Source organism: Falco peregrinus, chromosome 3, assembly GCF_023634155.1.
Source record: "Falco peregrinus isolate bFalPer1 chromosome 3, bFalPer1.pri, whole genome shotgun sequence".
NCBI lineage: Eukaryota > Metazoa > Chordata > Aves > Falconiformes > Falconidae > Falco > Falco peregrinus.
The window spans coordinates 72,236,186-72,258,717 of record NC_073723.1 but is presented as its reverse complement, the minus strand read 5'-3'; the positions used below and the strand labels follow the sequence as shown (position 1 = coordinate 72,258,717).

At 39.4% G+C, this 22,532-nt stretch overlaps 1 protein-coding gene across 2 annotated transcripts in view; it reads right to left on the bottom strand.

The window, feature by feature from the left end:
* LOC101920510 (uncharacterized) overlaps positions 1-22,532 on the bottom strand; it is a 32,982-nt gene that overhangs the window by 7,077 nt on the left and 3,373 nt on the right. Inside the window, exons 4-10 of one of the 2 annotated variants that reach the window (XM_055800531.1) lie at positions 18,759-18,792; positions 11,626-11,676; positions 9,554-9,631; positions 6,432-6,568; positions 5,742-5,861; positions 5,211-5,241; positions 427-448 (exon numbers count right to left, since the gene is read on the bottom strand). In XM_055800531.1, the coding sequence (XP_055656506.1) occupies positions 427-448; positions 5,211-5,241; positions 5,742-5,861; positions 6,432-6,568; positions 9,554-9,631; positions 11,626-11,676; positions 18,759-18,792 (473 nt within the window). The remainder of the gene's footprint in view (positions 1-426; positions 449-5,210; positions 5,242-5,741; positions 5,862-6,431; positions 6,569-9,553; positions 9,632-11,625; positions 11,677-18,758; positions 18,793-22,532) is intronic. The other variant, XM_055800532.1, reaches the window with a different exon arrangement.

The following is a 22,532-nucleotide window of genomic DNA, read 5'->3' as shown; positions in this document are numbered from 1 at the left end:
TACCATTATTTTTTAAAGGTTCTCAAAGAGATCAGTAGTACTGATGATCTCCTTTACAGATCAGCTAAAGAAGATGACCAAAGTAATGGGGGTTTTATCCTCCTGTATGAACAGCGGTGCCTTTTATACAATTTACTCAGCCAATGGCATCCTAAATTAAAATGGTAACAGCTTAAAATTTGAATTGCAATTTCTCTATTTATATCAGACTGCTATCTAACTGCGTAACCAGTATAATATTTCCTCAGCCATAGCTACTATTTCCTTACAGACAAAAAGGAACAATTTACACAAAGTACAGTGGAAAGAAAATATTTTCCCTATACATTATGATGTTTGTTACAGAAAAGTAAATCTATTTATTAAGTAAAGAGATCTCAAAAAAAAAACCCTCTTCTGATTCCCCTGTGGGGTTAGTACTCTCACCTTGCTTTCTTCTTTGATGAGGCTAGAAAAGTAAAAAGAATTATTAGCAACTTCATAGGGTTTCCACCGTATTGCTGCAACAGAAGCATCACACAAACAGAACAGTTACAGGCCCTGAAGTGGCTGCAGCTTCTTTAAAGGGCAGGATTTAGCAGCCGAAACCTAGGCACATGCCATTTTAGCAACCACCAGGCATCCTTGATGAAAGGTCTATGGGAGGCTTGTGCCCTAACCAATTCGCAGGGTACCCTACAGCATCCATGTTCAGGCAGGTGAATCCCACACAAGCAAGAAGTCAGTACGGATTGAGCTAAGGTGGGCATGCCTCCTGTGTGCAAAAAGTGAAAAGGTTTGTTTGGGTTTTTTTCTGTGAACATACCAGTGAACCTCAAAAGCTGCACATGTAATAGTTCAGTCTCCAAAAAGAAGTTATGGGGATTAGAACATCATCTCGCTTGCCAGTATAATGCATAAGCATGAGCAGGGAGGGAAAGCTCAAGTACCACAAGGTAGCTGAAGACAGTAGCTATGCTTCAAAGAATCGGCTGCTGCATGGTACATAACTTACTATCTCTTGACTTAAGCATTTACCAGCACAGGTGTTCCACACTAAGCAACAGGACAAGTAATAATACTCAGGACAAATGACATCTTTGCCCCTACAATATGGGGCCGAAAGACTTGTGTTACTGTTTTAACCACCCAGTGCTGAACACATGCTGATGAGTTGCAACAAGATGCTGCACTGTAAGTCCCAAAGTTTTCCAAATGTCAGGAAAGAAAAGGACTGCTACCATTTCACAGAAGATATCCAACCATGAAAGATAAGAACCATGAAAATGTAGGATAGGAGGGACCTCTGCAGGCAGAATCACAGAATCATAAAAAAGTTTACGTTGGAAGGGACCTCTGGAGGTCATCTAGGGCAGCCTGGGAGGTAAAAGTACCACAGAGGTGGTAAGTACCAGAAACCAAACAAGTTAATATAAGGTGAGGACACTGGTAATTAGAATAATTTTCCTTGAATTACCCAATTTGTGCCATCTTTCCAGTAAGCCTCCAAAATCCTCCCTGTTTGAAAAGAAGATAGGTGGAGACAAGGAGTGCTACTCAGTGGCTGAAAACTTCACCCTACTCAAGCTAGTGACTGAAGTTCTGCTCACTTTGACAAAGTTCACCAAAATTTCTCATAGACACAGGACACAATATTCCAGAAGCAGCTTAATGAGTCTTTAACAGAAAGAAATAAGCATTTCCCTAATCTGCTGGCTACACGTCCACTAATGTAGTTCAGTACGGTGTTAGCCTTCATGACATCAAGCACATTCAGCATGTTCATGCTGTTGTATATCAAAGCCTGCAGGCTCGTATTATCGGCTCCCTAGCCCAACAGCATCCAGTCTGTGTCCAGCCGGGTGCTGCTCCATCCCAGGTGTAAGATTTCACATGTAGCTTTGCTCCACTTCACGTTTCTGACAGCCCATTTCATCAGCTTGTGGAGATCCCTCTAAATGGCAGTCTTGCTCTACCACATACCAGGCATTCCCTCAATTTGACAGAAATGTCAGATTTGACAGTGGTGTATTCTATCCCATTTTCCAAGTCGTGAATGAACGTGATAAACAGTGCTGTCCCCAGCAGAAACCACTGAGGAATGCCACTAGTGGCTGACCAACACACTTAAAATCACCGACAACTATTCTTTGAGCCTAACAGTTCAGCCAGCCTTCATCCACCCTATAGACCAGGGGTCCTCAAACTACAGCCCCCCAGGGTCCTCAATCCGGCCCCCGGTATTTACAGACCACCCCCCCCGCTGGGGGTTGGGGGGGGGAAACCCAGCAGCCGCAGATGGCTGCCTGCCACTGCATCCGCGCGCCAGCCCCCTGGTTAAACAGTTTGAGGACCCCTGATCTAGACATACCTCATCTCCTCAGTTTGGCTAGAAGTATAACATAGGAGGCTGAAAGATTTGCTAAAGCTAAAATGACATCTGTCCTTCTTCCCCTGTCCACAGAGCCAGCTTATGTCACTGCAAAATGCAACCAGGCTGGTCAAACCCAATTTGTCCTTGGTAAATCCACTGGCTAGTCCCAGTCACCTTTCTTGACCTTCACATGCCAGTAAATGATGTCCACAAGGACTTGCTCCATAATTTTTTATAAGTCTGGGACAGGCTGTAGCCATTACTTTCAAAGATAAACACATTTGGGTTTTTTTTCAGGTATCCAAGGAACTACTCTGGTCACCATGACCTTTCAAAGACTTCTGAAGGAGAAGACAGCTCCCTCAATACCAGAAGCATCCCTTTTTGTCTTATGGCCTTGCACATGCTCAATTTGATCTTCCTTAAACTAATCCTTCTCTCCAGTGGGTAATGCCATTCTCTCCTAAGCTTTATAACTACGCACAAATATCTGAGACCAGACCGTCTCAGTAAAAACTAAAGCAAAGAAAGCTAGAAGTGTCTCAGCCTCTTCCAGGTCCTTCATCACCAGGCTACTTGCTCAGCAGTGGGCCCACACCTTCTTTTGCTGCTGTCATACCTGCAGAAGCCTTCCTGTTATCCTTCATAGTCCTTTCACCTTCAGACAAGCTTTGCCTTCTTAATTTCACCCCAAATATATCTGCAGTTCTTATGCATCTGCAGTTGTTATACATCTCTTCTTGGCATCTTGCCTCTCCTTCTGTTCTCTGTGCACCTTTTTAGCACCTAAGATCAGCCAGGAGCTCCCCGCTCAAACATAGTAGCCACTTGCTATGCCTGCCCATTATTTCTGGACAGCAAAATGGATCGTTTCTGCTCTTTGAGGTTTTCCTTGAAGACTGATTAACTCTTTTGGGCTTCTTTTCCTTTCAAAGCAACCTCTCAAGGGATCCTGACTACTAGTTTTCTGAAGAAGCTGAGGTCTGTTCTCCTGAAGCCCAAAGTCATTGGTCTGATATGTAACTTCCTCATTCCCCAAGGGTTTTAAGCTGTATCATCTCATGATGACTCCAATTGAGGCTCCCGTTGACCATCACATTCCTGACTCTTCTTCTCCTTTGTAAAACACCTCCTCTTGTTGACTCATCCGGCACCTGCATGAAGAACTAGCCTCGACTCACTTTTGGATTATTTGCAACTTGCCATGCTGCTTTTCCAGCAAAAGTCAGTACCCCCAAGATAACTGGGACCTGCAGGTGGGAGATTTCTTCCCATTATATAAAGACAGCCGTGCTACAGACTGCCTGTCTGAGAGGGGCAGACATCTACCATGATGTCGTTCTTTTTAGCCTTCCCCCTAGTCCTGACCCATAAGATCTCAACAACCACCAGCCATGGCTCTATATAGAAAAGGTACTCCTGCATCCAGCACAACTTCTACTGTCATCTTCTGTTGTCTTTCATAAGGAGCCTATATCCACCCAATAAGGCGTTCCAGTCATACAAGCTGTTGCATTACATCAATGCAATTCTGATGAAATCAGAATTCTGTGGCCACACAGTAACGTCCAGTTCCACCATCAAGTTCAACCTCCCACTTGAAGCAGGACTACTATCAACATAAGATTCTAGTTTTGTATAGCCAGAAAACCTCTTGAAAACCTCTAAGGATGAAGTGTTCGTTACCTGTTCCAGTGTTGTACTACCCTCTAGGAAAGAAGTTCCCCCCCTCTCCTAAGTTCAGCCTCTCAAGTTGCCACCTCTTGTTACACTGCTGCAATTACCAAAATTTTGGCTTTGTCATCTTTGTAGCAGCCTACAGATTGCTTGAAGGGCAGTTATAAGATCACCCCTTACCCTCCTCTTTCCCATTCTAAACAAGCCTTACTCCCTCTAACCCTCATTCTGGGTACAGGCGCTTGACCCCTGAAAATCTTCATAATCCTCTGCTGGATCCTCTCCAATTTCTCCATCTTACCCTTGATATCTGAGACTGTCTCCCAGTTCTACAGAAGTCAGTAAGTATTGCTGTCAATTTACTCTGAACTGAGCTAAATTACTGGGTCACTTTCCCTCTCCTTCACAAGACAGACTAACAGAGCTCAGAAAGGGTCTCTGCCACCTTGTTTTGCAGACCAACATTAAAAGGCACAGCCCACAGAAGCCACTAATGATCAATCCAAAAAAAAAAAGCACTGCTATGGTGGGCACCTACAGCACCATTCATACTGACAAACTGTTGATCTATGCAACTTTCACCCTTTTCAATCAAACCTACCTTCCCTCTTACACTAGTACTAGAATCAAAAGGTAGCAAGTAGGTATTACTTCAGGTTGGCACCGTTAAGCATCAACAGCACATCTACAGTAATGAAGAACATAAACATATTGTATAGGGGAAGATGCTGTTTTTCTGTTTGAGGGTTTGTTTTCCATTGCTTGTTCCAATGGACTTGCTAAAAAACTGTAAGTTCCACTGTCACCAGTGATTCAGCATGTACAGCTTTTCATGACTGAAATGAGGTGAAGGCTTTACCAATTTATTCAGAGAAACCCACCAAATACCATTTTTCCATACTTTTTCACTTTCCTTGATTAGCAAATTACTGTAGTTATCTTAAATACTTAAGAACCAAGTAGTCAAATAAATGTCTAAGAAACACTGCAAGTTTGGCAATTCCCTTCTTCCCTCATTTCAAAACCACAAAAACTGGGAAAATCTCTGAAAACATTTTGTGCTATTACAACTTGAACATTTTATATCAGTCAAACCATTTGAGTTCAACTACTAATTCAAATCAGGCCAAATGGCAATTTTGTATCACATCTATTATAGTCAAGTAATTCATAAACTTACGTGAGGTACTCAGTCTTACATAACCTTCAATCTGGGAATAGAAACAGATTCACATTAGATTTTCCAATTAAAATTTCATAACAACAGTTAGAAATGGAACCAGTACTTTTATTTATCCCATCATAGTCCATAATTTTATAGATACATCATCTTGTAAATATAAATGAAATTTGGGAGAAAATCTGTTTACATTTGAGAAAATTTAAGTTGCAAAAATCAAGAATCATTGAAGTAAAGCAGTAAAATTTCTGAATGACTGAATTCAGATTGGACATCTTATCTAAAAAAAATTAACATCTTGAAAATAAACAACTTTGGTTTTCCAGATGAATTTCAATACTACTGTTCTTCTCCCCAGACTTTTTAGGGCAGCTTTAAGTGAAGCCTTAGTTCAATTTAATACTACACTTCCTAGAAACACACAGAAATTTAACAAGCTTTGTTAGCAGTACTTTTAAAATTTACTAGGTCAAACATAAATGCACAGATAAAAGACACATTACTGGATACTTCAGATTTACTTCCAATTACCTTATACATTTTTAATCCTTCCGCCTTCTCTAGCTCTCCTGCTATCCGTCTGAGAAATGAGACTTTGCATTCTTTTACATCTGTTGTCTTTCTCTTCATTTTATCTGGAAATTCTTTAGACTGTTGACAAACACAGCTTGAATTGGTCAATATTAAAATTCATCACAATATTAAAAAACCTGACATATTTCACCTTTTGGACAAGCTTCCAAAAGACCAGCAAAACATAATTTTGAACACTGTTAGCTCGTTTTTTCTCTGTAACACAACTAATTAAATTTTAATGTCAAAGTTGCTTAAGTGGTCTTCAAACCAAAAACTGGATATTATGCAAAGCTTGCTACCAAAAGGTATTATGCTCTGCACCATATCCAACACCACTATGGGCATGCTGAGGAGTAAGAAAGACCACAGTGTTCTAGGAACCTGATCCTGGAAGCAATCAAAACACTTAGGAACAGACTTGAGCAGATACAGACACACATCTCTGGACTGCACTTCCTCAACAGCTCACAGCTTCATAGCTGTTCATGTTGATCTGACCCCCAGAGTCAACCATACAAGTATTACCGATTTGCCACATAGGGGTTTAAACTTCAAACTTCATGTAAGTATTTATAGAAATAAAAAAAAAGGGGAGGGGGGTATATCATAGAGAAATTGTGATCAAAACGCATCAAAATTACTCACAATGTATGCTCTTCTGTGTTTATATCCACTAAGATGTTCTATCATAGGTGCCATCTCTGTATTAAACCCACACAGCTTGCACTCATAATGTGGCTCTTTTCTTCCTTCAAATCTGATTTCAACCACATGTTCTAAACCTGTAAAAGCAAGAATTACAAGTATCTGTGGTTTAGTACAGACTACTATAAACAAATGTGTTCTCTTCAATGTTGCTCATGAAAAGCCAGAATGAATAAATAAAAGTATTCCATTTTCAGAATTTCAATGCATCTTCAGGATCACTTCAGCAGTTCTTTGGACTTATTATCCACATCAGTTAAATTTATCTCTTTACAATGCTTTATTCTGAAAGGAGAAACGGTGTCTCTGGCAGATCTGCAAGCCCACCAAAATAAAACATTTCCAAGAAACGGACATTTGGACATTTCCAAGAAACTAAGACATTCAATATAAAGTCATGTAAGAGAATTCATAGGGAAGTGCATATAAGTAAGAGAATGAGAATAGGAAATGCCATGCAAATAAACTGCATGTGAACTATTTGGTCAAACATACTTTGGATAGTGTCTGAGTAGCACAAAGCACACGTAAGAAAGACAATAATCCCTTCACAAAATCGATTCCTTCATAATCTAAAACTCTTCTATAAACTTTTAAGAATTATTGGAGGGAAAATGGGATTTTTCTTCCCTTTTTCTTAGAAATGACTGAAAGACTACGCCTTAGAAGTATTGAGAAATCTCTTAAGTTTGAGACTTACACCTTGCATGAGAAGTTTTACTCTGAAGAGCTTAAATGTAACAACTTTAGAAGCAGCTTAAAACAAATAGGGAAAACCAGCAGCTGTTCCCCATTATCATAATTTCCAATACTGTGTTATTTGTGATGATGGGTTGACCCCAGCTAGCAGCCAAACACCACATAGCTGCTTGCTCGCTCACATACACACCCCTCAGCAGGAAGAGCAAAAATGGGAAAACTCATGGGCTTATAAACAGTTTAACAGATGATGGAAAGAGAGAAAAAAAACCACAAACATGCAAAAACCAGTCCCTCACCTCCCCACAAGCAGACCTATACCCAGTCAGTCTCTGAACAGCTACCTTGGAAGCTTACCCCCTCCCCACCACCATCACCTTTTTTATTTCTTTACCCCAGCTGCGATAGCCGAGCATTGACATTATGCAGTACAGAATGCCCTTTTGGCCAGTCTGAGTCAACTGTCCCGGCTGCATCCTCCCCAAGTCTCTTGCCCACCCCAAGCCTACTCAAGAGGTGAGGGGTGATGACCCAGAGGGAAAAAAAGAGTCTTGAGGCTGTGCAGTGCTTAGCAGCAGCCAAAAAACCAGGGTGTTACCAACACTGTTTTAGTCACAAATCCAAAATACACAGGCTGCTATGAAGAAATCCAACTCCATCTCAGACCCACTAGAGTATTGTACTTCTAAATCTTAGTTCTGAAAATAAACTATAACCAGATGAACTGAGTATACACAAAAGTAACACTTTGCTAGTCACCTTTTTCTATTAAAAATGCTTATAATAATAAACTGCTATGCTTTTTAATATTAATACTGTATGTAGAGTGACAGCAAGATAATTCACTAAGGGAAATTCTCTGCTCTCCATAATAGGAAACATGCTACTTAGCTCTTCATCAGGGAACAGATTTCTCCAGGTCACCAGCACATACTCGGAACACTAAGGCTGCCAACAAACATCCTTGCTCATCCTCTCCTAAGGGCTGCCTACTCCAGTTTAGAAAGACGAAAACCTTAAAATCATCTCACTACTTTTAGCATTCCCAAAGATAATGAGGAAATGTATCTCACTGAACCGAAATGCCTGCACATCCCACCAAATGGAAAACCAAAAAGAATCCCCAAATGACAAGTCAGCAGCGGTGTGAAGTCTAGTTGGAGGCCAGTAGGTAGTGGTGTACCCCACGCGTCAACACTGGGTCTAGTCATGTTCAACATCTCCATTAATGATCAGATGATGGAGCACAGCATACTCTCAACAAGTTTGCTGATGACACCAAACAGGGCAAGATGGCTGACACACCAACCGCTTGTGCTGCCATCCAGAAGGACCCCAACAAGCTGGTGGGCTGGGCTGACAGGAACTTCAGGCAGTTCAGCCTGAGGAAGTGCAAATTCCTGTCCCTGAGGAGAAACACGCCCAGGTACCAGTACATGCTGGGGGCTGACCAGCTGGAAAGCAGATTGGCAGGAAAGGACCTGAGGGGACACCAAGCTGAAGATGAGCCAGAAATGTGCCCTTGTGGCCAAAATGGCTAATGGGATCGTGGGCTGCACAAGGAGGAGTGTTACCAGCAGGCTGAAGGAGATGATCCACCCTCTGCACTCAGCACCAGCAGGGCCATGCCTGTAGTGCTGTGTCGACTTCTGGGCTTTCCAGCACAAGAGACACGGACATATGAAGGGCCATGAAGATTATGAAGGTACTAGGGCATCTCTCCTATGTGGAAAGGCTGAGAGAGCTGGGACTATTTAGCCTAGAGAAGGCTCAGAGGAGATCTCATCAGCATGTATAAATAACCAAAGGGAAGGTGTAAAGAAGAGGGAGCCAGGCTCTTTTCAGTGGCGCCCAGTGACAGGACAAGAGGCAATAACCACAACCTGAAATACAGGAGATGCTGTCTGAACATCAGGAAACACCTTTGAGAGGATGACTGAGCACTGGCACAGGTTCCCCTGAGAAGTTGTGGTGTCTCCCACCTTGGAGATACTCAAAAGCCATCTGGACATGGTCCTGGGCAACCTGCCCTGGATGACTCTGCTTAAGCAGAGACTTAAGACCAGATGACCTCCAGAGATCCCTTCCAACCTCAACCATTCTGTGAAAAGCTTCTTTACTAAGATTGCTCCTTCAGGAATGAACTGTGTTAACAATTAAGGTGTATAAAAGAAGTGGCCTTTACAGAAGTAAGTTAAATAAACTAATCTTTAAAAGGTGTTAGAAATAAGATATATCCTATAAATTATTCAATACATTTACAGAAAATGAAACTGTACCTAAAATTTCACCTTCCATTTTAAAACAAAAGCCATCTGGTCACAAGTTCAAAGACATACCATTCAGAAAATAAAAAAACATACCAACTAGAGGTTCTTCTCTTTTGGGATCATTCATAAAATCCTTCAGACAGGTTATGTCCTTTGCGAGTCCTCTCTTCACTAAAGTAAAAAATATACACATGAAGAGATATTACACATTAAACAGTCTGCATATAATTTCTATGATCTTAAAGGAGTTTCTAGTGGAGACTTAAGGGTGGCAAAATTAATTTGCGCTCTGAAATGCATAAGAAAAATGTGCAAGATTTCAGTCACTCACAAAAAGGTTCCAAGACTGTTTTCTATAACAATTTCACACACAAGGAATTAGCGTCTTCAAGAGGAGAACCAAATAAGCAACAGACCTTCTAACATGATCCAATTTACTGAGGAAAGATAACAAGTTCACATTCATAGCATGCTCCAGGCCCCATCAGTTCTCATTAAAAGAAAAAAAAAAATAGCCAGGCCACCAATCTCTTCCTTCCCCTAAACCCCTGATACTTATATAGCATATTGAGACTGCTTGTGTGGAGCCTCAAGTTCAGGAATCACACTGCCTTCAGTCTAATAAAGAAAACATCATCTTCACTTATACAGCAAATGCTTCTTGTTGTCTGGGCGGAGCAGAAGCTGCACAATCAGTTAGTATATTCCTGACCCTGAACTAGCAGTATTTCCATCATGGCTGTATCCTGCTCCTCACTGAGCAGGTTTTATTAAGTTTTAATAGCTTGGGTTTTGCACTGCCTAAACCACTTTTGAAGTATTACTGGTCAACTTGGAGCACCTGCAGAGTTTCGCTAAATGTATGTGCAAAAGAATCTCAGAGGCATTAAGTATATTCAAGTGCTGGCCATTATAAAAAAAGCACATTAAAGTGTTAAAACGCATATTTTTAATGTGAGAAAAAAAATGTGCAGAAACAGATCTTCCTAATTACATACAGCTGTATTTTAACAGACTGATGAATTTCTTCAGTGTCATAAATGCTGCTCGTTTCTTCACACTGGGGCAAACAAGTAGAAATACCACAAACACTGAACTGTTACTATATTCTTCCCCCCTCGGATGCCAGGTTATGGTTAAAAAAAAATAACAATCACCCAAACAAAATTTCAGGATAGGGAATTCCATGCTTGTTTTTAAATATTCATTCCATTAGGAATATACTTGCGCTACCATAAAGTCAAACCCCACGGCTGCACACACACACAAAAAAAAAAAAATCACGAAGTTTCAGCATTAATTTATATAGAAAACCTCTTGCAATTTAATTGCGGTAAAAAACACCTCATAGGACACCTCCGGCCATGGGAACAGTGTGTCCCATTCCCACCAAAACTTCACAGTCTTGCCAAAAAATCTCTGTTATTTTTTGTCTGAAGTGACATGCAGCAGTAGCACAGTGTGAGAGGGTTGACCCATACAAGTTGGTGCAATGTAATTAATCTCCATGAACAGATTTTTTACCAACATTTAAGTGTATTATGCAGTTTTCATGCATTTGTGTGTCTGTGCAATAGCTCTCAGTGTGAGATGGCTGTTCCCGAGCTGACAGTGAAATGCATGTCATCTTTTGGACTTAATATGGAAAGATCCACACAGAAAAAAGTTAAAAGTTCTCTACAAAGTAATGGCCATTTTCTTCTTGCTTCCTAATATTGCTAACTAAATACTCTTGGTTTAGTACCATCTTGAGAAGAACAACGCATACTGTCCTTGGCTTACACGTGTTTGTTTTGTCAAACTTTCACTGCATATGTATACACACACACGTCCTGCAAAATTTTCTGTTGAAACTTCACCAGCTATAAAAGACATTAGCTAAAATAATTGATATCAGATGTTATCTGATAATGAGGATGACAGAAACTATGTCTCAAGACTGAAAGTCTTTCTGTGAAAATACTTGTAACTTCATATTCTCCTACGATCTTTTCTTACATAAATTAACTAGAGCACAGAAGAAAAGCAACGGTTCAAATGTTTGGTAACTTGCATTACTTCTTCCTAAACCATAATCAACTACCTGCTTTGGTAATCATTAAAATAAAACCACTGTTTTCATAATTGCACCAACAAAGGGCATTAGCTCATTTATATTCAGCTACCTGGTCTCTGTGTTTCGTACTTCATCGGAGCTCGGACTGCAGCTGAAGGACCTAGGATAATAGTTTGACAGTCAGACTAGTTCTTCTCACTTACTTTTATTAAGTGCCTAGTAGATCATCCAAACAAGTCAGAGAACTGAACAATTATCTTCATTTTACAGTTTAATATAGGCTCGGTAATAGCACTATTCCATTGTGGTACACCTCCCTTTTGTAACTTTACTGCTTTAAGAGAAACTCTTCATTTCCACTCCCTTTCCCCACCAACACAATACACCAAATACATGTATGTCACAGAAGCATGAACTATTCAATTTTTATTTTAAGTGCTTTTCATACTACTTAGTTAATTAAAGTAACTATTTTAACTATTCAGTATTGTTCATGACAGTCAATCTCTGCTACAGGTACCTAACAGAAAACTTCTGGTCTAAACACAGAGAGCCTTAACACAGTCCCAAATACAAATCATAAAGTCATTAAACCGCATCTTCTTTTACATAGGATTCTGTATATATTCTTATCACTCAGAGCTTTGGAGTGAATTTTGAGACATGTTTTTTAAAGGTACTTCCACTTCCTTCCTTTGAAACTTCCTTCCCTTGCCCCCCTCTTCCCCCAAATCCACAGACACATCACAAGCATGCTTTAATGATGTTCTCAGAGGTTTCTTAAGTTTCAGAATTCAAGATTAAAACAAGATGACACACAGTCCTCATTAAATGGAAAAAGTGAAAGCTTAAGTTAAACTATGTATTTGCCCACATAATTCCTATTTTTGAAGGCAAAAAGTTTTCCACAGTCATGGCAAATACATTTTTTACACATCAATGGTTTTCTCCTCTTTCTGCATAAGCCAGGCAGTTAAAAGACATGTATGAAAGCTGTAAATCAAATCAACATTGTAAACATTTTGCAAACAACTCTGCACCATTATCATAAGTGAGGGGTATGAAAAAACATCTCTCCACTGACTTCTCATAATCAATTATCCATCTTTTATCAGTAAAAAGCCTCAAAGTCTCTGGTAGCATGAACAAAATAAGATCTCCAGGTACTCTGCAATTACGAAAATTACTTCATTCCAGAGTTGTTCAGGTAGTGCCGGAAGCCCAGGTCATATTCCAGTATCTGGAGACTGACAACATGACCAAATACTAAGTGACATGAATAGGTACCTGTGAAATAAGATTTTTAGTGCTTTATTTTCTGTTTACTTCTATGAACTAACCACATTTGCAGGGAACTGCACCAGAAGCAGTTCACAGTGCAGTCTGTCTTAACATGGTTGAGATTTACAAATACGATCAAGTTAAAAAGTCAAGTTGTAGCTGCTACTATTACCAAAGGTAGCAGTTTGGGGGTTGGAGATTTTTTGTTTTTTTAAAAAGGCATTTAGCAAATACTATCATTGCTGCCTGCAAGAGTTCAACAAAGCAATTATGATCTTGAAGACACTCTCATATTCAGCAACAGTAGGTTTCCAGGCTAACATTTAATTCACATTTACTAGCCACATGGCTTTGGAATTATATTAATAATGTAAGTTATATTTCTTAAGCATCTCAAAACCAAAATGCAACAGTATTTTCCCTTAAAGCACATCAGACTGACCAATTTGCTGAATATCAGTTGGAGTGCCAGGCTCAAAGGGCAATGATCAACAGCCCAGCCTCTTGGCATTCAGTAAGCAGTACAGTACCCCAAAGACTGATTCCAGGGCCCACAATGATTAACATCATCATCAATAACAGAAATGAGGATGCATAGAATACCCTTGGCAAATACACAGACAAGATAATTTAGGGAATACAACCGATGTCGCAGCTTCAGTTGACCAGACCCTTGGGAACATTTAAGATCAAAGAAACCTTAAGAAACATGGTACGTGTAGAGTTCTGCAGCTGAAAATCCCATTCATGAGTACAGGCTGGGATTCGTCTGACTGAGCAGCTGCACTGTCAAAAAGAACCTCAGAGTTATGATGAATGCTAAGCTGAATACCAGCCAAAAGCATGTCTCCCATAAACTAGGCAAACTCTATCCTGAGATACCGCACAGGCGGCATACTTCCAAGTATCTTGTCCTCCACCGTTTGGGACTTGTAAGGCTATCTAGTTCCATCCTTCTCCAGTTCAAGTGGGATGTGGAGAAACCAGAGACAGTCCAGCAGAAGGGCTACTAAGACAAACAACCCAGGGCAAATAATCTATGAGAACAAGTTTGGGAGCTGGACTTGTTTAGTTTGGTAACTTGGAGGCTAAGAGAAGACCTAATAGCATGGATACCTGTACAGCAGCTACAAAAATGAGTCAAAACCTTTGGAGACTGACAATAGCATAACAAGCAGCAGCCAGAAATAGTTGCTTAGGAAGCACAGATTAGATGTCCAGATAAAACTCCTCTTTAAAACAGAGGAGCAACCACCGCTGTGATTAAACACAGGTAGCAGACACTCTGCCCTAGATGTTCATGGCTTCAGTAACCAAGTGATGATCCAGCACTGGCAGCAGTCATGCTTCAGTCAGGAAGTTAGGAAATCACCTAATCAGTCTCAGGAAATCCCTTCCAACTAATAATTTAATAAGCAATATTTGTTTTCCAGGTACTAGTTATATAAAATAACTAAAAAAAACCCTTCTCCAAATTTCTGAATATTTCCCCATTATTCAATGCCACAGTTCTGAACATATTTCTTTGTTCTCCATCTTTTACATCAATACACGTATACGTAATGCACACACATGCATAACAATTGCCAGAAATAAAACAGCTGTTTCAAAATTTAAGGACAGTTTCCAACACTGTCAATTCAGTTACTCAGCAGCAACAAAGAGGTACCAGGCTCAGCATTGCCGATTCACTTTTGAATACAAGAGGAAGCGCACAAAGACTCTATATTCTTGGGAACTCCCGAAGAGAGGTAGTAAGGGAGCTGGAGTAGCGTTCAGTCTTCGCACTTCTATGATTATGGTTTCTGAAGCATTTTATTTTCCAGTCTGTGACTCAGAAGAGAACTTCCAGGTTTCTTTTCTTTGAAAACACAGTAGTTTTACACCCCAAAACCTTATGCATACTAATCAATGCTTGGCAGACACTGAGCACAGAGAGACATGTTAAATAAACTTAGCTTCTATCACAAAGCAGAAATGCTCATCAGGATACTGATAAGGTGGTCATTGGCGAACCCAAGGCAGAACACATAGCGTTTGTGCTTTCACTGAAGGAAGAACTTGTAGTCAGTGCTGTTAAATAAATGCAGCTTATCTTCAGATCCGATTCCTCCCCTTGACACCGTGCCTCACAGAACGAAGAATGTAGTTGCTGGATGAGGCGACCCGCATCTACACACCCATAACACCCCTTATTACACTTTTAATTTGTATCATTGCAAAAGAAGTCCTGCAAGCTAACTCTGCATCTTCCTGTAATGCAAGATAAATTCCACAGGCTGTGCAAAAAAATTCCATTAATCCAACTCTTTGTGTGTCAAATTAATTTCACCCATAAAGCTAGGCAGCCCAGGAATAGCTTTAACAGGGCCCACACTCTATACTATGCCTCCTGCCTAAACTGCCTCATTTTAGTAGTAAACCACTGGATTTTGCTATTGCCCAGGAAACATTTGCTTAACATTTATATTGGCATTCCCCCATCATTTAATTACTCTTGTTCAAAGCAAAGCTTTCCAAACTTCTGTCTGCTTTGGCCAAAAGGTCCCAGGAAAAAAAGAAAAGCAGCAATGTTCGATCTCCTCCCCTCCTTATCCCTGAACACATGCGTGCATCTGTCTAAACTACAGCTGAAAGAAGTCTTCCATCTGTCCAATTATACCATTGTACAAAGAAATCACATGACTGAAATGTATATACATAACTGAGCTTTGATTTAACTCCCTTAGTAAAGTCTTAGAACTTCAGCATCTTCTCTTCCCACATCTTCCATTAAGTTCTCTCCTCTGAACTGCTGGAGAGCAGGCAAAAAGCCACTCCAGCTATCCAGTTCTGCCATTACCACAAAAATAACTTGTTAGTTGTGCTGCATGGAAACTTGCATGGTATCCAGATGTCTGTCTTACAGAAAACAGTACTATTCCAAACACAATCATCTGGAAACAGATGCATTTTCTGACTTAACTCACTTCAGAGCCAACAAGATTGTACAGTTAAACAGGTTACTCTTGCTCATCGCTTCTGGATTATGAACAGTTACTTCTGATGAGTTCAAAGAGGATACCGTACATGGCACGTCCCATTTGAAAACACTCAGAATCCAAATAATTTGTCTTTTCAAATTTTGGTTTAAAAATGATAGCAGCATTGGTGGTGGTCTCCCCAGTGACAAAGGAACTTGCTTTAATTCTGCATCAAGGAAGAAACTGCAGATGCTGGGGTAAAACATTATGAATATGTCAAACCTCATCCTCTGAGTCCTGTTCTTTTTTAGACAGTGGGACAACAGCTGAAGTGTACAAGTGACTTCCAAGAAAACTCATCCTTCAATTTGACAACATCCATACATTTTTGTTCCTGGCTCTTTGAACTCCAGCTCTGTGAACATGCTGCCGCATTTCATTCTCACTGCAGTATCTGACAACGTGAACATGAGAACAAGACTGCAGATTCAGCAGCATCTCATTAATTTATATCCTGAAATAATCCTAGATTCATACTTTACATAGTGTACCTAATTTAAGAATATCCATACTTTCCATGCTCATTCACAAGACTTCACTGCTTAACTCCAAAAACGCAGTGTAATTCTGTTCATGCTTAGTACATATGTCTGCGAACTGTAGAAAAAAAAAAGTCATCAGCTATTTAAAATGAAAAAACAAAGGCCAAGCAAATTCAGAATTTATTATTCTATCTCAGTGACCGAGTATAATGAATATCCTGAATCTGCTGACTCTTGAGGGAGAATTATTTGCATAATTGGTAATACGTCCACGGGAGAGTTTAGAGAAGTTCTGCATACATACTGGATATATAATTCTGCATTACAGTTCCCAAAATGAAATATGAATTGCCATCTTTGAAAAGTTACTCAGATGGAAAACTTTTCTACCTGTTACAAAATTTCAGCCTCTTTTGGACAAATAAACCCTAACAGTGGCTGGAAAATTGGCCTCCAATGTCTGGATCCTCAATGAAGCAGAATTTAATATGGATAAAGTAGAATAAAGGAGACTTCAACAGTTTGAATAATAATTTCATATTAGAAGTAAAAGATGCTGGGTTCTTCAAAACAATTACTGAGGCACAAAACTTTCTGGATTAAAGCATATCTTGCAATGCTTCTGATATGCAGTACCCTGTGATGCTGGGACTCCCTCAGAAGCTAGCTCTAACTCGTTTGGCAAAGTTTCACATCTAGATTCTTCACTTTAATAATCACATTTTAACCTATCTTTTCTCATTCTGTAAGATACATCACAGTTGAAAGATTCTAACCTATGACAATGACAGATGCAGTGTTTATAACGAGCAGTTCTTAACCCGAATTCTCCATGGAATACTGAGCTTGTAGCACATTAAGCACTATTGTTTTCTAAAGGCACAGGTCTTTGCAACGGGCTCCTGTATTCCACCACTCTCTTTACAGTCTTGCCGCCACACCTTCTGTCCTCTCATTCAAGTCTCGCTTTCCGTCCCTTGCATTCTTTACATTACTCCTCCAACACAGAATTTTATAGTCATGAAGCAAAAACCTCTTCAGTTAGTATTACTTTTAATGACTGTTTCTGACAAGAAATACAAAGAAATTTCTAGAAAGTGTCTTCCACTAAAAACACTAGCCCATAGCCAAATAAATCTGTTGTTGTTGCTGAGGTATAAATACAATTCTGGACTGATCAAATCCATTGGATTTTGAGGAGACCTCTATGTTTTCAGAACTTTTGCACAAATTCTGTCAATGAGCTTCACTAGCAGTATTTCTGAGGAGCGATCTGTATGAAGTCCCCATGTTTGCTGAGGCAAAACATCTCACAATTATTCACACACTTGAATGATACGTCTTGCACCGACAGTCTCCTGTCAACACCGATCAATGAGAACCATTAATGAAGCCCAGTCTCTTAGAAAATCGACTCTGACCAGTGCTTTTCTAAATCTTTCTCTTGTGTTGATTCTTCAGGGTCCAGTAAGTGGTGAGCTCAGCCTGCAGCAAGCACTCCCCTCAGTAGAGGACTGACACCATCGCTCTTCTCTGTGCAGATGTGCATTTTCATGAACCCTTGATCAACTTGGTTCAAAAAGTCTGGGAGGTTCAAAAGATACTGGGAAACAGATGACAAAGCCAGAATGTAAGCCTTGTTTCTTAGGAGAATGGGCTAAGAAGATAAAGCAGAAGTGAAAGGCTTATTCCTTGCGATGACTGACTGTATAACCATTCTGGGTTTTAATCTTCTCATTGTTTTTTTTTTAATCAGTATTCCCATACCTCTCAATGTTCTCTGCTTCCTGTATTTTAAAAATCTGATACATCATCATCAGTGCCTTTACAACAAGATTTCCATTTTCACTGTGAGCTATTTATATGCCACGTTTTCAACCACAACTCTTACTATCATTGACATATGACAGTCTGGATTCACGTTCTTAGTTTCTGGGGGAAAAGATATCCCAGCAACTGATTCTACCTTGAAAGGCCTTTGCTACTTCAAGTCCACTACAATAAAGAAAGGCAGAACATTCCTGTGATGCAGCTAAGCAGACTCCAGCACTGGTAGAGCTGCATCTGCAACAGTTCTGTGCCAGCCTGCTGATTTAGCTTCTTAGCATACTGCCTGAAGCTTAGAAGTGAGTGCATAAAGCTGACAGACAAGTGGGAGACAGCTTAGCCTGGGAAGGTAAGAAACTAAAATACTGACTATCCATCCCTCTACTAAACAGGTATACAAATATTTATGTGGAAAGGCATAATTAAGGTTTCATGCTCCAAATTATTTCTTTGCTCAGCAGTTCGCTAGATCGAAATCTCAGAAGAATGTTCAGCATATAAAGAGAAACAGTAATAGACACAAATCTCACAAATGTAAATATCTGAACTACTAGAAAAACAACAAACATTAAAATCCCCAAGCAATATCTAACCTAGGAGGCTGGAAAGAAAAAAGTGTTAATACTTACAATACAGTGTCTTGGGTCTCAGGGCCTTCTCTTTCTTTAATTATGAAAATGCAGGTCATCCCAAAATAAAATAAGAAAAAGAAATTAATGTGCTGCACCATTTGAAGGAAAAACCCTATGCTTCCTCCAAAACCTTTGTAGATGAATTATACTACAGACCAAAGTTTCCATTATCAGATAGGAAAAAAATACAGCCTTTATGACTGTCTTCAAAAGCATACTTACAGTTAATACAAGGTTAATTTCAAGAAAACCCTGTTATTCCTGATGATTATGGCTTGAAACACATCTCAAGAATGCCAGACAAAACCTTGAGGGTCTGCATGATCGCAACTCTTAAGTTCTCAAAAGCTGTAGTACCAACAAAAAAGAAAAAAAACCTCACCCCAAAAGGAAAAAACCTACGAAAAAGCAGCATCCCCACCATTTTGAGTGGGTATGAAAGTTCATTCATATAATGAAGAAGAGGAAAAGTGGTTTTCATCAGCCGAATCCAGAACAGATCGCTTTTTTGGCAGAATCTATGGAAAAGAGGAACTTAAATTTCCAATTCAGAACATGGCTAAAATGATCCTGACTAATTTTGAGAACTTTTTGGCGAATAAACACAAACTTGCCATTTACAGTAATGAAACAATAAGTGTGGTCATTCCACCAGTAAAGCAGCTGTCTGTCCAGAGCTGTCCATCAATCTGAATGCTGTATTTTCAGTATTCAGTGGCATGGAAAAGATGCTGCACGTCAGTGTGACAATTCAGTAGGAAATAAGACTGACACAATAGTTAATTGTTTAAGAAGCCAAATAGCTGTTCTTTCACAGCAGTTATTAAAAAAAGGAAGTTACCCAAGTCCCAGTATTGCCACAGATAGTGGGTGGTGCTGTATAAACTCAGCAGGATTTTATAAGCATAGAATACAGACACAGTCTCCCTTATGCTGCCGCAAGTTTTCGTTACTTGCCATTCTACAGCTACTAATACCTCACTTTTCAGACAAGTGTAGAAAACATTAGTAACTGTGAGCTGTTGCTCAAAGAGAATTTCTTCCTGACCATTTTTGGAAAAATCAACTTTGACTTTGATTGCACTAGGATTACTGCTTCTGTTAATATTAGAAATGGAATTCTGGAACTGAAGATGGGCCCATTTTACTTGTGAACCCTCCCTGAGGCTTCTTTAAGAAAACAAAAGAAAACTACATCAGGAATTAAGATTCTCACACATTAGGTAAGAAACTTATTCTCTGTCCTGTGTCATGTGCTGCAAGCAAGCTGCAACAGCTGTTTTTGAGCTAAGACTATGAAAAATTTAAGTAACTTTTAACAAAGTGTCTAACTTTGAGAAGCCAAAACTCAAAAATTTCTGGTTTTTAGGATTGAAACCTCACACACACACTGTCATCTGTAAGCACTAGCATAAATTAGTTTTCCACACAATTCAGGTTCACAGGTTATCAAACAGCTTCACATGCATAGTTTATTATGTAAACATAATTTGGTTGATCCTAAACATATGTTCTTAAAATCATACCAGCTAGATGTTAGCAGCTCATATTTATTTTAATTCTCCAAGCTCATACTAAGCAAATCAAGGTGGGTTTTTTTCCCCAAAAGAAAAGCTCTACAGTTTGTCTCTTGGGATCATGAAGATAAGCTGCTGAGCAGCATACTACTGAGAGCAAATATAAACAACACAACAGCAAAGCACTTTTCCTGGAACTGAAACCTAGCCATGTTAACATTCCAAGTATCAACATAAAAAAAGTCCAATTAAAATGTTTTTCCAGCACAGCTGATTTTAATGTCATACAAAAGGACAGAAAAGTTGCCTGTACATCAGGTATTTTCAACCATAGGTTCTGATGCACACCAGCCAGGGGCATGAGGTATAGCAGAAATGCGAACACTGAAATGGTGAAGACAAAAAAATAACAACTCTTCACAGATCTAAACATTCCTTGTTTTTAATGAGGCTGCAGAGTCTCGAATGCAGATTCCTCTCCGTTTGGAACACAGTAGGCGTTTCTACCCTGTCTATCGCCAGATATGAAGGGAGGGCAAGGAACCCTGAGTAGTTGACATAACCAGAGCCAACTTCATCTGTGCTCTAGATACAGTTCCCAGAAGAGACAACACTCTTCTGCTGATTTCATACCTGCAAAGGGCTGTTCAGAACACGTGGAAAAGACATTCCACTTTAGGATTTCCTCTCTAGTAAACTGAGCAATAAAGCTAATGTATATTTGTAAAACCAGAATAAAACTGATCACATACCACAGTATTCCAGGTACACGCACAGCAGATATATTTTATCTGTCAACTGCTCCCTCCAAAGGGACTAGCTTTTTCCTTGGCTGTCCAAAAAAAAAAAAAAACAAAAAAACCACCAAACCAAACCACCTTCCATGCATAACATCCCCCATTACTCTTATAGACTTGGTTCAATGAAAAGCATGAGTAAACTGATATAAACATTGTTTCCCAACCATTTTACCATAATGGCTCAAAGTAACATTCAACTTTTTTTTCCAAAGTATGTAATACAAGGCAATTCCAACTTCCAAAAAGCTAAGAACTAAATGCACGTGTACAAATTCCATTTTGTCCAAGTCATTTTCCACATACCCTCTGCTCCATCAATAGCTAGTCAGCAACAAAACCACAAAACCCTTCGCCGTGCAACTATGCAGATGCCATAAGGCACTTAATGAACCTTGCACTGTAGTCACCCCAACCCCACAATCTTTTGTCCATCACTACTTTTTACAGAGGTTTGGCCTCAGGAGCTATCAGCACTAGAAAAAAATGGAGATTTGTATTCTGCTTATTACTCAAGCTCCAGTTCAAGGACACAGAAAGCATCTGTCATGAGCACTGAAATCACTGAGAAATACAAAGTCGTCATAACAAAGAATCCACTCTCAGGAACAGAAACTAAATGAATTCTAGAAAGGTACACCATATAGAATTAAAATATTACCTAGTATTTTGTAAATTAAGCATTCAAAGACTCGAAAACATGTTTAAGCTTCATGTATCAAAGAATGCAAGCAGCAGTAATTTTATCTAGTTAGTTAGCTGATCATCTATTATTTGACTACAGCAGCTACTCTGAGCCATTTGGAAAAAAAATATTGCCATAAATTTGAAAGTGCAAATGGAAAAGGCTTCAAATAAGCAGAACCTAATCCATCAACAAATTACGAAGAAAGTCATTGCACTGACTAATCCTTTGCTTTAAATATTTTTAAATTACTTTATTTCATGATGCAATATGACATCTAGTCTATTTCTATCCCTTGAAATCAATCAAACATCAATCCAGTGGGTTAGAGCATTAAGCTTGCAAATATACAGATGAAAATACAAATGAACAACTCGGGACTCACTTTCTTGTAAGAACACAGACTCAAAGATCTTTACCTTTATGCACCAGATAGTCAGCCTCCAACACAGGAATTCCACAATGCTTTAGGTACAGGCTTATTCTCTTTTAATTTAGGAAGTAACAACATATTCTAGGTAAAACTTCAGTCCAATTTATAACAAATCTGGGTAGTCTGCCTAAGCTTCCATGAAGAGACAGATATTTACATTTCCCACTCTAGCAGCAAATTATTTAGTCGCTGTCAGCTCAAATACCCAGACTGACTGTTAATAGAGGAAAAACATCCTAAAAAAATCCCATATTCATCAAAAGCAGTATTTATGGAGCCTGAGAAGTATAGCACATATGAACTAGATTTCCTCAGGGGAAAAAAAAAGTAATCTTAATT